Raw genomic sequence first — 16,771 nt, 5'->3', positions numbered from 1 at the left:
GTAAGGGACATTTCTATGAAGGGGGCACCAGATTTCCAAGCATTATTTAAAAAACGATCAGAAATTAATTATAAAAAAAATAAGTTTTTTCAACTGAAATGTAAGAAGGAATATTAGAACTTAAAACGAACAGAAATTATAACGTATGTGAGGGGGTTCTCCCCCAAGTCAATACCTCGCTCTTTAAGCTATTTGTTAATTTATAAGTTAATTTGTTAGACATCCATTTAGCAAAAGAAAAGTAAAATTTTTATGCAAATAAAAGCTGCATTAACTAAAAAACGATCAGAAATTAAATTAAAAAAACCCAGTTTTTTAAACTGAAAGTAAGGAGCGACATTAAAACTTAAAACGAACAGAAATTATTCCGTATATGAAAGGGGCTGTCCCCTCCTCAACGCCTCGCTCTTTACGCTAAAGTTTGACTCTGTCTCACAACTTTATTTTTTAAAACAATAAAAAACTTTAGCGTAAAGAGCGAGGCGTTGAGGAGGGAACATCCACTTTCATATACGGAATAATTACATTTCAACTGAGACGTAAGAAGGAATATTAGAACTTAAAACGAACAGATATTATAAAGTATTTGAGTGGGTTCTCCCCCAAATCAATATCTCCCTCTTTACGCTACAGTTTTTTTAGTGCTTTCAAAAGAGCTCTATATTCTAATTAAAAGGCCTTTGTGATTCAGGGGTTTGGGACTGTCCCCTCCTCAACGCCTAGCTCTTTACGCTAAATTTTGACTCTGTCTCAAAACTTTATTTTTTAAAACAATAAAAAACTTTAGCGTAAAGCGCGAGGCGTTGAGGAGGGGACAGCCCCTTTCATATACGGAATAATTACATTTCAACTGAAATGTAAGAAGGAATATTAGAACTTAAAACGAACAGAAATTATAACCTATGTAAGGGGCTTCTCCCCCAAGTCAAGACCTCGCTTTTTACGCTACAGTTTTTTTAGTGCTTTCAAAAGAGCTATCTATTCTAATTAAACGGCCTTTGTAATTCAGGGGTTTGTAAATCAAATTTTTTTTAACTTTTAAACTAAAGAGCGTGGTATTGCCTAAGGGGAGAACCCCCTCATATACGTAATAACATATACGTAATAAAAAAAAACAATAGAAAAACAAGCGATACGGCTCAATAGTAATCGAAACTTTTAAAAACGGAATTTTGATGTCAATAAATGTATCAAAAGAATGTGTTTATACTGCTGATTCTAAATATATAAATTTTATTAAGTTTAGTATTACTCATCAAAGGCTACGAGCCTGAGAAAATTTACTCGATTTTTTAAAGAGGGGGGAAACATCCCCTACAAGTGAAAGAATTTTAATGAAAATCAGACGACCCGGCTCAATGGTAACCGAAACTCTAGAAAACGGGTTTTTGATACCAATAGATATATCGAAAGAATCAGATTTCAATGCTGATTTTAAATATATAACTTTCATCAAGTTTAGTCCTACCCATCAAAAGTTAAGCACCTGAGAAAATTTGGCTGATTTTCGAAAAAAGAGGGAAAGACCCCCTAAAAATTATAGAACCTTAATGAAAATCACACCATCAGATTCGGCGTATTAGAAAACCCTACTGTAGAGGTTTCAAGCTCCTATCTGCAAAAACGTAGAATTTTGCATATTTTGCCAGAAGAAAGATCACGGATGCGTGTTTATTTGTTTGTTTATTTGTTTTTTTTTTGTTTTTTTTCCCAGGGGTGATCGTATCGACCCAGTGTTCCTTGAATATCGTGGGAGGACTCATTGAAACTGAAATTAAAAGTTCTATTGCCCTTTTTAAGTGACCAAAAAAATGGAGGGCAAATAGGCCCCCTCCCACACTCATTTTTTTACCAAAGTCACCCGATCAAAATTTTGAGATAGCCATTTTGTTCGGCATGGTCGAAAATATGATAAATATGTCTTTTAGGATGACTTAATCCCCCGAAGTTCCCAGAGGGAGGGCTAAAAGTTATGAACTTTACCCAATGTTAACAGATAGTATTGGTTATAGGGAAGTATACATAAGTTTTCAGGTGGTTTTTTTTCTGGTAGTGGGAGGTATGGGGGGGTCGGGGGTTATGTTGGAGGATCTGATCATGAAGGACGTGTTTATGGGGGAAGGGAATGTGCCATGAAGGGGGCACCGGACTTGCCAGCATTATTTATTGGTTATTGGGAAGTATACAACCATTTTCAGGAAGGATTTTTTCTGGAGGGGGGGGGGGCTAGAGGAGGGGGTTACTCTGGAGAATATTTCCGTGGAATATGTTTCTTTGGGGCAAGGGACATTTCTACGAAGGGCGCGCCGGATTTCCAAGCATTATTTAAAAAACGATCAGAAATTAAATAAAAAAAAAAAGTTTTTTCAACTGAAATGTAAGAAGGAATATTAGAACTTAAAACGAACAGAAATTATAACGTATTTGAGGGGGTTCTCCCCCAAGTCAATACCTCGCTCTTTACGCTACAGTTTTTTTAGTGCTTTGAAAAGAGCTATCTATTCTAATTAAACGGCCTTTGTGATTCAGGGGTTTGTGAATCAAATTTTTTTTTAACTTTTAACGTAAAGAGCGTGGTATTGACTAAGGGGAGAACCCCCTTATATACGTAATAACATATACGTAATAAAAAAAAAACAATAAAAAAACAAGCGATACGGCTCAATAGTAAATTTGTTAATTTGTAAGTTAATTTGTTAGACATCCATTTAGCAAAAGAAAAATAAAATTTTTATGCAAATAAAAGCTGCATTAACTAAAAAACGATCAGAAATTAAATAAAAAAAACAAGTTTTTTAAACTGAAAGTAAGGAGCGACATTAAAAACTTAAAACGAACAGAAATTATTCCGTATATGAAAGGGGCTGTCCCCTCCTCAACGCTTCGCTATTTACGCTAAGGTTTGAATCTGTCTCCCAACTTTATTTTTTTAAACAATAAAAAAATTTAGCTTAAAGATCGAGGCGTTGAGGATGGGACAGCCCCTTTCATATACGGAATAATTTCTGTTCGTTTCAAGTTTTAATGTCGCTTCTTACTTTCAGTTTAAAAAACTTTTTTTTTTTTTTTATTTAATTCAATACAGAGCTTATATGTATTTTGAAAAGTTCCTCATTAACAACAATAATAGCTAAAATCGGTGCTAATACCAGCAAACTGGGGGGGGGGACAACAACAACACCCCCCAGCCCTAAGTTCAAGGGTTATAAGTTATGCCCTGGGGCATATAAGGTTTTCATAGAAAGTGTCGTCATAGAAACTTCAAAATGGGCTCATTCAATTGGAAATTGAAATTGCTAGTGCCATTTTTAATAGTCAAAAAAGATTGGAAGGTAGCTAAGACCCCTTCCACGCCCACCATTTCCGAAAACACATCCAATCAACATTTTGAGACAGGCATTTTGTTCACTGTAGTTAAAAGTTTTGGAAACTATATCTTTGAGCAGGAAACTTCACCTACAGTCTTCAGGGCAACGGTTATCAGTTATGCCCTGGGGGCATATAAGGTTTTCATTGAAAGCTTTGTCGTAGAAACTTCAAAAACGGCTCATTCGATTGTAAATTCAAAGGTCTAGTACTCTTTCAAATAGTCGAAAGTGACTGGAGGGCAACTAACCTCTCACGTCCACCTTTTCCTCAAACCCATCCAATCAAATTTTGAGATAGCCTTTTTGTTCTATGTAGTTGAAAGTTTTAGAAATTAGGTATTTAAGAATGACAACTCCCCCCCTCATAGCCCTCAAGGCAAGGGCTGTCAGTTATGCCTTGGGGGTATATAAGGTTTTATAGAAATCTTCGTTGTAGAAACTTCAAAAAGGGCTTATTCGATTGGAAATTAAATTGGATAGTGCCCTTTTTATTTGGTGTCAGTAATTGGAGGGCAGCTAACCCCCCTCTCACAACCACAATTTCCTCAAAAATGAAACTTGGTAGCTTTTTTTGAAAAAGGTCTGAAGCGTAAAAAATGGAAAATTTAAAAAATTGAAAGTACCATAAATAAAAAAAAAACTTTTAAAATTAATTAGCCCATTTGAAAATTAGATTTATTCCTCCACGATTGTTTTGACGTTTTCACAATTTAGACTCTTGTAGGACGTGTATAAAAGCGAAGAAGTCGAAATTAACTTCAAATTGTTGCTCTTTTTTTATTTAGTATATTCTAAGCTTTTCAGCTTTTTAATCCGAGTCGTTAATTTTATGTCTATTTTTGAAACAAATTAAATTTTTTCATTATTTATCCAGTTATAAAAAACCCCACATTAAACCCCCAGGATGAAAACAAAGCCGAGGCTAAGACGGGTCAGAAACATTTTTAATTTGAGTTTGACTGCTAAGAGAATCGCATAAGAATGACTAGGATGGCTTAATCTAAAACATGCGCGGTAAGTACATAAATTATACGTAATTTATTGTTTGGATTACGGATTTTTTTTTCTATTTACTGGGAATTAAATCAGAAAAAACAAAACAGCCAAATTTTAGATCCTTTTTCAAAGATCCCTTGTGGAAAAATTTATTTTACTGACATGCCGGGTCAGAGAGCTAGATCTCTTTTCATAGCATAGGAAAATTAACATTACTATGAATTTAGGGAGTTTAACCTTAAAGGTGACAAAACAGATACTGATGAAAACATTCATGCTTGCGGTCAACATTTATCGTGCCGGTGGCAAGCCACCAACATCTTACAGGCAGCGCGTCACCAGCATCTTACTGGCGATGTGGCGGCAACGCACTGTTTTTGGCCCCGCCACTATCGGTCTTCCCTCATTGGCGCGGCGCCGGGGTCTAATTCTGACTAAAATTAACACATATTTCTCTTAGCTGATACTAACATCCTGTGGATTTTGTAGCTCATTATAGTTAAATTAGCCGGTCAGTGCATTTAATTATGGGTAATTGAAAGCGGGTCTTACTGTATTTGCTTTGATCGAATTACGATTGATTTAAAAAAAAACCGCCTTTTTAAATTATAAAAAAAAATTTTCACCCTGAAACTCTTTATTGGTGAAGTACTGTAGTCAGTTGTGTTTCATTTGATTTGAATTTTTGGACTAGTATATATTCTTGACATGTCTGGTAAATCTTGTTTCCTATTTATTTTTAAAATTAAATTTATTCTGATGGAAATAAACAACCAAGTTTAAACTTTAAACGAAGATATTATTATCCATAATAGTATGTTTCGGTAAGCAGCTCAAATAAACTGACTCGTGTTACTTAACTATATTTGCAGAAATCTGAAAAACTCATACTTTACTGAATTAAATAAAAAAAAGTGCATTTTTTTCTCAACTGAAAGTACGGAGCAACATTAAAACCTAAAACGAACATAAATCAATATTCATATGAGGGATGTTACCCTCTCTTCAACCCTTTGCTCTTGACTAAAGTTTTTAAATACATTTAAAAAAGCTTCTCGACGTTCTTATGAAATGACTATGGTAATTCGGGGGTCGTTCTTAAAGGATAGGATTACAGTTAGTGGTAACAAACTGTAAGGAGAGACCCGGTTCAATATTAACCGAAACTCTAAAAAACAGAATTTTTATACTAATACATCAGAAGAGTCAGATTTTAATACTGATTTCAAATATTTAAGTTTAACAAGTTTAGTCCCATTAAAAGTTAAGTGCAGAGAATATTTGCCTGATTTTGGAAAAAAGTGGAAAACGCCCATTAAAAATTATAGGACCTTAATGAAAATCGCACTATCAGATTCAGCTTATCAGAGAACCCTACTGTAGAGGTTTTAAGCTCTTATCTGCAAAAATGTGGAATTTTATATTTTTGCCAGAAGAAAGATCACAAATGTGTGTTTTATTTATTTATTTTTTCCCCAGGGGTGATCGTATGGAGCCAGTGGTCCTAGAATATCATAAGAGGGCTTATTTGAACGGAAATTGCTAACGACAGCCGATTAAAATTTTGAGATAGCCATTTTGTTCAACATGGTTGAAAATATAATAAATTTGTCTTTCAGGATGACTTAATCCCTCGAAGTTCCTCAGAGGAGAGCTGAAAGCTATGAATTTTACCCAATGTTTATATGTAATATTGGTTATTTGGAAGTATACAGACGTTTTAAGGGGTGATTTTTTCTGGTAGTGGTAGAGGGGGGGGGGTCGGCCGTTTTGTCAAAGGATCTTTCCATGGAGTAAGTTTTCATTAGGCAAAGGACATTGCCATTAAGGGGGCACCGGATTTCTCAGCATTATTAAAAAACGATCAGAAATTAAATAAAGAAAAATGTTTTACAGCTGAAAGTAAGGAGCAGCATCAAAACTTAAAACAAACAGAAATTATTACGTATATGATTAGGTTTGCCCCCTAGTCAATACCTTGCTGTTTAAGCCAAAGCTTATTTAGTACTTTCATAAGAGCTATTTATTCTAATTAACGACCTTTGTGATTAAGAGGTCATCTTAAGAAATTGGATTAAATAAAAAAAACAAGTTTTTTTAACTGAAAGTAAGGAACGACGTTAAAACTTAAAACGAACAGAAATTATTCCGTATATGAAGGGGGCTGTCCCCTCCTCAACGCCTCGCTCTTTACGCTAAAGTTTTTTTATTGTTTAAAAAAATAGAGTTGTGAGAAAGTCAAACTTTAGCGTAAAGAGCAAGGCGTTGAGGAGGGACAGCCCCTTCATATACGGAATAATTTCTGTTCGTTTTAAGTTTTAACGTCGTTCCATACATTAAGTTAAAAAAACTTGTTTTTTTTATTTAATTTTCTAAATTTTTTTAATTAATTCAGGTTTTGATTTGTGCTCACAGTAAATGAATAATTAAAACAAAATTTGCATATTCTATTTGGTTAAATGGCTTTCTAGAAACTTGTTTAATTTTATTTACGAACGTTTTTATTAGTAATAAATATACGTAACTTAGAATTAACTTACGTAACGAACTTCTATATTCATAAATTTTTAACACGTATATTAGGGGGGTTCGCCCCCTAGTCAATACCCTGTTCTTTAAACTATAGTTCAAATTTTTTTTCCAGTTCTTTAAAAATGACCTCTTAATCACAATCAGTTGATCAGTTGAAAAACTTGTTTTTTTTTATTTAATTCCTGATATTTTTCTTTAATAAGGCTGGGAAATCCGGCGCCCCCTTCATAGCAATGTCCCTTCCCCCATGAAAACTTCCATCATCTAAAGATCAATCCATATAGCCCCCGACCCTCTCCTTCCCACACCTACCAGAAAAAATCTCCTCTGAAAAAGTCTGTATACTTCCCAATAACCAATACTATATGTTAACATTGAGTAAAGTTCATAACGTTCAGCCCTCCCTCTGGGGACTTTGGGCTATCAAGTCATCCTAAAAGACATTTTTATCATATTTTCGACCGTGCTGAACAAAATGGCTATCTCAAAATTTGGATATGGTGACTTTGGTAAAAAAATGAGCGTGGGAGGGGTCTTAGTTGCCCTCCATTTTTTTTCACTTAAAAAGGGCACTAGAACTTTTAATTTCCGTTCCAATGAGCCCTCCTACGATATTCTAGGACCACTGGATCGATACGATCATCTCTGGGGAAATAAAAAAAAACAAAAACAAACAAACAAATAAACACGCATCCGTGATCTTTCTTCTGACAAAAAAAAAATTCCACATTTTTGGAGATAGGAGCTTGAAACTTCTACAGTTGGGTTCTATGATACGCTGTATATGATGGTGTGATTTTCATTAAGGTTCTATAACTTTTAGGGGGTCTTTCCCCCTTTTTTCGAAAATCAGCCAAATTTTCTCAGGCACGTAACTTTTGATGGGTATGTTTAAAATTGATGAATCTTATATATTTGAAATCAGAATTAAAATCTTATTCTTTTGATGCATCTATTGGTATCAAAATCCTGTTTTTGAGAGTTTCGGTTACTATTGAGCCGGGTCGCTCCGTACTTACAATTCGTTATCACGAACTGTTTGAAACAAAATTCAAACTTTAGCCTAAAGAACGAGGTGTTGACAAGGGGGCAAACCCCCTAATAAACATATTAAAAATATATGAATATAGAAGTTCGTTACGTAAGTTAATTCATAAGTTACGTATATTTATTACTAATAAAAACGTTCACAAAAAAATTAAATAACTCGACAAAGCCATTTAACCAAACAAAAGTAAAATGGATATGCAAATTTTGCTTTAAATATTCATGTAGTGTGAGCCAAAATCAAAACTGTATTAATTAATAAACCTTCGAAAAGTAAATAAAAAACATATTTTTTTAACTGAAAGTAAGGAGCAACATTAAAACTTAAAACGAACAGAAATTATCCGTATATGAAAGGGGCTGTTCCCTCATCAACGCTTCACTCTTTACGTTAAAGTTAATCCCTTTCTCACAACTTTTTTTTAAACAATAATAAACTTTAGCGTAAAGAGTGAGGCGTTGAGGAGGGGACATCCCCTTTCATATACAGAATAATTTCTGTTCGTTTAAAGTTTTAATGTCGCTTCTTACTTTCAGTTTTAAAAACTTGTTTTTTATTTAATAGCTGAAAAAGTGAGGTGTTGGGGAGAGGGCAACACCCCTCATATACGTAAAATTTTCTTTTTCTTTTAATTTTGAATTTTGCTCCTTACTTTCAGTTGAAAAAGCTTTTTTTTTAATGTAATTTTTTTTTTTTTTTTAAATAATGTGGAAGTCCAGGAAGCAAAAATTTACTTCTCACAAGTTAAAATTCATTGCAGAATGGGGGGGGGGGTGAGACTGTAGTGATAAAGTGCATTCAATTTTAATTTGCAATTCATATAAATTTCTCTTAAGGGGACTCGATAACTTAAGGGGAATGAACAGAAAATATAATGTATATGAGCGGAACACCCTCTCCTCAATACCCCAGTCTTTAAGCTTAAGTTTGATTTTTTGTTTCAGTTATTTAAGAATGATTCCTGAATCACAAAGGCCATTTAATTAGAGTAATAAGCTTTCCAAAGTTAAAAAATTTAGCGTCAAGAGCGAGGTATGGAGTAGAGGGTGGCCCGCCTCATATACCTTGTTATTTCTTTTCTTTTTAAATTTAACTTCCCAACAGTCACTATCATATGTAATGAATTGGCATAGTCTTATAGTTTACAGCCGTTCCCCACGGGGACTGCGGGGGTCAAGTCGCCCTCTAAGACATAGTTATTTCATTTTTTGACTATGCGAAAAAAGTGGCCTTCTCAACATTTGATTGGATATTAGCGGGGTAGGGAGGCTAGCTGCCCTCCGATATCGTCAGTTTAAAAGGAGAGTAGAACTTTGGATTTCCCATTAAATAAGCTCTCTCCCAATCTTTGACGGTCACTAATTCGATACGATCACCCCTGAAAAAAACAACAACAAATGAACACGTATCTGTGATCTTTATTCCGGCAAAATAAAATGCACAATTCCATATTTTTGTACATACGAGCTTGAATCCTCTACAATATAGTTCTCTACTATGCTAAATTTGATCGTGTTAGTTTCATTATGAACCTTTGATGTTTGATGTTTTGACTCGAAACTTTTTGTGCCCTTTTTAAGTGACCTGAAAGATTGGAGGTTAACTGACCCCTCTCGGGGGCCTTTTTGCAAGACAATATGACCATTTGCATTTCAATGAAGAGAAAATATATAAGTTTTTACTTTTATAACTTTAATAAATCAAATAATGTTAACATTTTGATTACCAAACATCAGTAGCCTATATTTATATTAAACTGACAATGCAAATTTATTTGAATTTTTTCCGTAAAGAGCAAGTTATGTTCTGGCCTTGGGAAGGCATAGGGATTTTGGAAGAACATTTTTCCTGGATCAGTTCTAAAAATTCTGTTCCATTGCTTAGTTCAGTCCTACGTCTCTTATTGCCCTACAATATGGATGTCAACTTTCTCTTCTTTTTTGAATTGATTTGCAGTCTCTCTACACTCTTTCGTGTGCGTCTTTCACTTTTCATCAAATTCATGGTGATGTTCCCACAGCCCTTCAAACTACTCCTTCTTTCGTCACTGATAGGTCCTCGCATCATCTTCGCAATTCAAGGAATATTAATATTTTATTTACTCCATCGGTGAGGTCTGACTTTAATCCATTAACTGCTTGTCATATCGTTTGGAATAGCCTACCTGAGTCAGCTCAAGAATGTCACTCGTTTGGTACTTTCAAAAGAATCTTAAGAAATTTTATATAATGTCTTGATTTTTCATGTTTAAATATATTTTTGTTAATTTTTATTATTATTATTGGGGGGGGGGGTGACACTAGCCTGGGTTGGAAACATTTGTTTGGAGGGGTTTTGAGTTTGTATAATATATTTTTTTTGTGGTTTGGTTTTAAATATATATTTGTAATTTGGTTTATTTTATTGGATTGTCCTATATCTTTTTTTTTTTTTTTTTTTTTTTTTTTACCTCACTTGCAGTATTACCTGACCAAAAGTTCGAGTCTGCATTGCCATTGGTCCAATACTTGCAGTGGTAGGGCCAGAGGGTTTTAGTCTAGTTTGAAGAGGCAATCCTTTTGAGGTAGACTGCTGTTGTGGCGCTGAAAAAAAAAAACAGAAAGAAAAAATAGTTGCGCCGCTGCGTTTTTTGACTATTGTATCAAATAAAATAAAGTTGAATTAACAAATATAAATTTAAGAGTAAAATAGCATACTACTGCTACTACAAACAACTGACTGCAGCACCAAGCCGTCTGAGAGCGATACAGCTACGTAGGCTCCTCTATCCTGATCTATTTAAATCCCCCTTTTTACACCACCCTTAGAAGTTCCCACTTTCCTTAAATATTTCCTTAAGACATCCCCCACTACATTCTGGGACGACCTACTTTTCGTTTGGTCCTAGATGGTTGGCCGACAATGACCATCTTTAGCAATCTGTCATCCTTCATCTGGAGAACGTGTCCTAGCCATCTCCACCTGTCTATCATTAGAGTCATAGAAAGCAGGATTGAATCACATTTTCGTACTGATTAAAATACGGTCAGTCAGTCGGGCAATAAATATAATTAAATTTATTGTTAGTATTATCATTTTTTTTACGATTTTCAATTTCTTATAGCCGGAAAACCATATCCCTGGTTATCATCTACTTTCTTAAGAAAATTTTTACTGACAGAAAGAAAAAGAAAAATAACAACTTTACTTTCTAAAAGAAACTTGTAGAAGCAAGAAAGAAAGAAAAAAAAAACATTTAAAACCGAACATCTTATAAATTCAACTCATGCAAACTGAACAGACGGAAATGCATAAATAAAGCTAGCAGAAAGCCATGCTTGTAGAAAATGCTACCTATAATCAATTAATTTCTTTCAAACAGTTTGTAATAACAAACTGTAAGTAAGGAACGACGCGGCTCAATAGTTACCGAAATCCTAAGAATGGAAATTTTATATCAGTAGATCAATCAAAAGACATGGTTTATTACACTGATTAAATATATATCAAACTGTTCGTGTTAACTAACTGTAGCCTAAGTAAGGAGCGACCCGGCTCAATGGTAACCAAAACTCTAGAAAACGGAATATTGGTACCAATAGATACATCAAAAGAATCAGATTTTGATTCTGATTTCAAAAATATAATTTTCATCAAGTTTAATTATACCCATCAAAAGTTACGCGCCTGAGAAAATTTGGCTGATTTTCGGAAAAAGGGGGAAAGACCCGCTAAAAGCCATAGAACCTTAATGAAATTCACATCATCATATTCAGCGTATCAGATAACCCTACTGCAGAGGTTTCAAGCTCCTATCTACAAAAATGTGGAATTTTGCATTTTTTGCCAGAAGAAAGATCACGGGTGCCTGTTTATTTGTTTTTTTCCCCCAGGGGTAATCGTATTGACACAGTGGCACTAGAATATCTTAAGAGGGCTCATTGAAACGGAAATTAAAAGTTTTAATTCCTTTTTTAAGTGACCAAAAAAATGGAGGGCAACTAGGCCCCCTCCCACGCTCATTTTTTTCTCAAAGTCACCCAATTAAAATTTTGAGATAGCCATTGTGTTTAGCATAGTCGAAAATCTAATAAAGATGTCTTTTAAAATGACTTAATCCCCCACAGTTCCCAGGGGAAGGGCTGCAAGTTATGAACTTTGCCCATTGCTTACATATTGTATTGGTTATTGGGAAGTATACAGACATTTTCAGGAAGAATTTTTTTCTGGTGGGGGGCGGGGGCTGGCGGCGGGGGTTACTCGGGAGAATCTGTCCGTGGAGGATGTTTCTTTGGGGTAAGGGACATTTCTATGAAGGGGGCGCCTGATTTCCAAGCATTATTTAAAAAACGATCAGAAATTAAATAAAACAAAACAAGTACTTTCAACTGAAAGTAAGAAGCAACATTAGAACTTAAAATGAACAGAAATTATTACGTATATGAGGGGGTTCTCCCCCAAGTCAATACTTCGCTCTTTACGCTACAGTTTTTTTAGTGCTTTCAAAAGAACTATCTATTCTAATTAAACGGCCTTTGTGATTCATGGGTTTGTGAATTAAAATTTTTTTTAACTTTTAACGTAAAGAGCGTGGTATTGACTAAGGTGACAACCCCATCATATACGTAATAACATATACGTAATAAAAAAAACAATAAAAAAACAAGCGATACGGCTCAATAGTTATCGAAACTTTTAAAAACGAAACTTTGATGTCAATAAATGTATCAAAAGAATGGGCTTATAATGCTGATTCTAAATATATGAATTTTATTAAGTTTAGTATTACTCATCAAATGCTACGAGCCTGAGAAAATTTACCTGATTTTTTAAGGAGGGGGGAAACATCCCCTACAAGTGAAAGAATTTTAATGAAAATCACACTGTCAGATTTACGTATCAGAAAACCCATTACAGTGGTTTCAAGCTCATATCTGCAAAAAACTGCAACTATGTATTTTTTACCAGAAGAAAAATATACGAATATAGAAGTTAGTTACGTAAGTTAATTTGTAAATTACGTCAGAACCAAATTTAGAGACAGCCATTTAGCAAAAGAAAAGTAAAATTTTTATGCAAATTTTGTTTACTTATTCAATGGCGGCGAGCCAAAATAAAAGCTGCATTAACTAAAAAACGATCAGAAATTAAATAAAAAAAACAAGTTTTTTAAACTGAAAGTAAGGAGCGACATTAAGGAAACTTAAGGAAACTTAAAACGAACAGAAATTATTCCGTATATGGAAGGGGCCGTCCCCTCCTCAACGCCTCGCTCTGTACGCTAAAGTTTGACTCTGTCTCACAACTTCATTTTTTAAAACAATAAAAAACTTTAGCGTACAGAGCGAGGCGTTGAGGAGGGGACAGCCTCTTTCATATACAGAATAATTTCTGTTCGTTTTAAGTTTTAATGTCGCTCCTTACTTTCAGTTTAAAAAATTTTTTTTTTTTTATTTAATATACCGTAAGACTTAATAAGTTTAGTGTTACCAATCAAAGTCTACAATCCGGAGAAAATTTGCTTTATTTTCCAAAAATTTTTTAAATAACCCCTAAAAGTCAAGAAATCTTAATGGAAATTAAACCATACTGTAGAGGTTTTGAGCTCCTATCTGTAAAATGTGGAACTTTGTATTTGTGGTCAGAAGTAAGACCACAAATACCAGCTTTGGTTCCAGGGGTGACTCTATCAAACCAATGGCTCAAGAATATTGTGGGAGGGTTCATTTTTACGAAATATAAATTTTTATTTTCTGTTTAAAGTAACCAAAACAATTGGAGGGTGGCTAGCTTCTCCTATGCTCCTTTTTCTCTAAAGTTGTCCGATTAAAACTTTTAAGTCGCTATTATTTTTTGAAAGGTCAAATAATCCTACCTTTGGCGATAACATGATCCCCCCCCCCCAAAGCCCCTGGGGAGATGTCTCAAGTTATAAAATTTGCCCATTGTTTACGTTTCCAATCAAATAAGCCCTTTTTGAAGTTTCTACAATATCACTATCTATAAAAACCTTATATGCCCCCGAGGCATAACTTACAACCCTAACCCTGAGGACTCTGAGGGAGTTATTATCCACAAAGACGTAATTTCCCAGACTTTTAACTACGTTGAACTAAATGGCTATCTAGTGATTTTAATTGGATGTGTTTGAGGAAAAGAGGGGCATGAAAGGGGGGTTTGTTGTCCTCATATCACTTTATACTATTAAAGACGGCACTGGCCCTTTGAACCTTTTTCAGCTTTCTACGACCAAACTTTCAATAAAGACCTTATATGCTCCCAGGGCATAACTTACAACCCTTACCCTGAGGGCTGTGTGAGAGTGTAATCCTCAAAGACATAGTTTCTGGAGCTTTCAACTGCTTTGAACAAAACGGCTATCTCAAGTTTTAATTGGATGCGTTTGGATAAATTCTGGGCTTGAAAGGTGTTAGTTGCCTTCCAATCACTTTAAGTTTACGTTAAGAGTCAATTTAATCGGCTCCATCCAAGTTATTCCGGTATGGTAGCACTTTTTGCAACTCTTATCATTTGCTATATGTTTCGATTGGCGTGTTTTATTGGTCAAAAGCAAAATATAGGGCGGACCAAAGCCAACCAATGTAATTCATTCTTTTTTACACTACGGTATATGGAGATTTTACTGCGATGTATTGAGCCGACGGCTTTCTGACAATATTTTGAAATGATGTTGAACAAAGAAAGAAATAACGGCTGAAGAGTTTTTGGCAACTGGCATTTTTTTCAGGTTTAGCTGTAAATCTGAAAGGCTTGTTTTCTAGTCAAATTACTAGTTTTTTTCCTTCAAGGATGCTTGCACAGTATAGTTGATTCGGGTTAGCTAGCAATCTTTAGGGCGATTGAAAAATATTACAAAAGAAAATAATTTCTATAATTTCACACTGTTTTTCCATTTACAAAAAAAAATAATGAGAGAAAAGACGGGTTTAAACTGAATTAAGCTTCTTCCACTACTTTATTTAAATTAAACTCGTTTTTTCTCTCTTATGCTTCTTTTAAAGTCAATAATCTCTAGGTTGATTTCCCCGTCGGTTAAGTATGTAGCGCATTGTTGACTAGCTTTTTGCGAGATGATAGCTTTCTTATTATAAAACAAAACTTTTGTTGTAACATGAAAGATTTCATTTATATTCGTACCTGACCGCCAGAATCTGAACATTTCTTTTAAAAAATATACAGATGTAGAAGTAGGCCTACAGACCTCAAACAATGTGGTAAAGAGAGGTTGACCGCAGGCACTTCAGAGGTATATATATTTTTTTTTAATTTCAAATCATTTTCGAAAAGACAAAATCACCTTTGTGCCGTAAAAACTGGTTTACTTCATAAGGAGCCAAGCATAGGCGATATTGGATATTTTATGCCAGCGTCCCCTCAAGGTCACGCTTGTCGACAAAAAAAAACAACAAATTTTATGAATGAGCAGAACTGTATCCAAGTGGGAGGAGTTGCCGGGTTTGACCAACCCCCTCCCCGAAAATTTTGTCTTACTCGTAAAAACGTCCCAAAGATGTTATAAATTCATTTTTGAAGTTTTCTTGTACCCCCCTCCCCTCCCCCCCAAAAAAAAAATCCTGGATACGCCCTTGCGAATGATAGGCCTATGTGGTTTTTCTTGATTTTAGCGTCAAACTCATTTTTCAGAAGCAGAACCCTAAGCTGGCAAGAAACTGTTTAGAAAAGATTGCAACACTCATTTGTCTCCAACTATTCTTGAAAATAACTAACAATTTACTCGTTGAGAAGAGTTTTATTCATAGTTCATATCTTAGTTTTGGCACCAATAACACAAGACATATACAACAAAGCAAATGTAACATATTAGCAGGATACATAATCTTATTGTAGGCTAGTTTGCCTCTTTTAGGTTTCGCTAAGCGTAGAAAATAATTTTATTTTTTTTGGTTGATAAAAAAAATGAAGAAAATAAATATCAAACGGTTTTTGGTAACTAGCTCTTTCCAGATCTACCGTTATGAAGAAGCTGGAGGTACTCGGGCAATGTTCAGGCAGGAGGGGGTGGTGACAGACGCCTTAAATAGTGCATTACAAGGCGCATTAAAAAAAATAAAAAAAAATAATTGTTTGGTTATGCTGATTCCAAAAATATCGATTTCTTTAACGTTGAAGTTAATCATCAAAAGCTAGGAGCACGAGTAAATTCACCGAATTAAAAAAACGCGGATAACCATCAAATCACATAACCATCAAACTATTTTCAATTTATTAGTTTTATTACAATTTTTGTATTTTTAACTTGAATTATTTAATTATTGTTATATTATTTTGATTTATATTATTTACTTATCTTTTAGGTAGTGACCCATTACGTCGAAGCACAAGAAAGCCAAAAAAGGTAATCATAGAACTTGAAAAGTTTAATTTGGAACAAGCAGTGCTGTCGGGCACAGAAGATTGCTTTAAAGTTGAGCTGTTTCCTGAAAAAGGTCGAGGTGTTGTGGCAACCCGATGTTTTAAGAAGGGTGAATTTGTTTTGGAATACGCTGGTGACTTGATAGACATAGAAGAAGCAAACAGACGAGAGGCTACTTATAGCCAGGATCGGAACGTTGGGAGCTTTATGTATTACTTCAAATACAAAAATGTTCCCTATTGCATAGATGCAACAGCTGATAGTCCTCGTCTTGGTCGTTTAGTGAATCATTCACGGAGGGGTAATTTGGAAACACGAATCGTCGAGATTAAAAGAGAGCCAAGATTGATATTCTTCAGTAAAAGGGACATTGAAGTTGGAGAAGAAATTTCGTATGATTATGGAGATAGGAGTAAAGAAGCTCTGGAAAATCATCCTTGGCTTGCTTTCTAG

The 16,771-nt window shown here is 34.6% G+C and overlaps 1 protein-coding gene across 1 annotated transcript; it reads left to right on the top strand.

The window, feature by feature from the left end:
• The first annotated feature begins 4,581 nt into the window (after window positions 1-4,581).
• On the top strand, window positions 4,582-16,771 carry LOC148939091 (N-lysine methyltransferase KMT5A-like). The gene is made up of 2 exons (XM_089107305.1): window positions 4,582-4,759; window positions 16,260-16,771. Exons 1-2 carry the CDS (start codon window positions 4,582-4,584, stop codon window positions 16,769-16,771), a joined length of 690 nt encoding a protein of 229 aa, XP_088963431.1.

Source organism: Artemia sp. Qi Xiang Cuo, unplaced genomic scaffold, assembly GCF_049724085.1.
Source record: "Artemia sp. Qi Xiang Cuo unplaced genomic scaffold, ASM4972408v1 HiC_scaffold_22, whole genome shotgun sequence".
Lineage (NCBI taxonomy): Eukaryota > Metazoa > Arthropoda > Branchiopoda > Anostraca > Artemiidae > Artemia > Artemia sp. Qi Xiang Cuo.
The sequence above is the reverse complement of the archived record's forward strand: the minus strand, read 5'-3'. Positions and strand labels throughout refer to the sequence as shown.

Bases quoted from the DNA above. Each gene is read 5' to 3' on its own strand.
- LOC148939091 (XM_089107305.1), top strand. From the start codon at position 4,582: ATGAATTTAGGGAGTTTAACCTTAAAGGTGACAAAACAGATACTGATG. The intron at 4,760-16,259 runs GTCTTCCCTCAT...CTTATCTTTTAG, and splicing joins TTTTGGCCCCGCCACTATCG to GTAGTGACCCATTACGTCGA.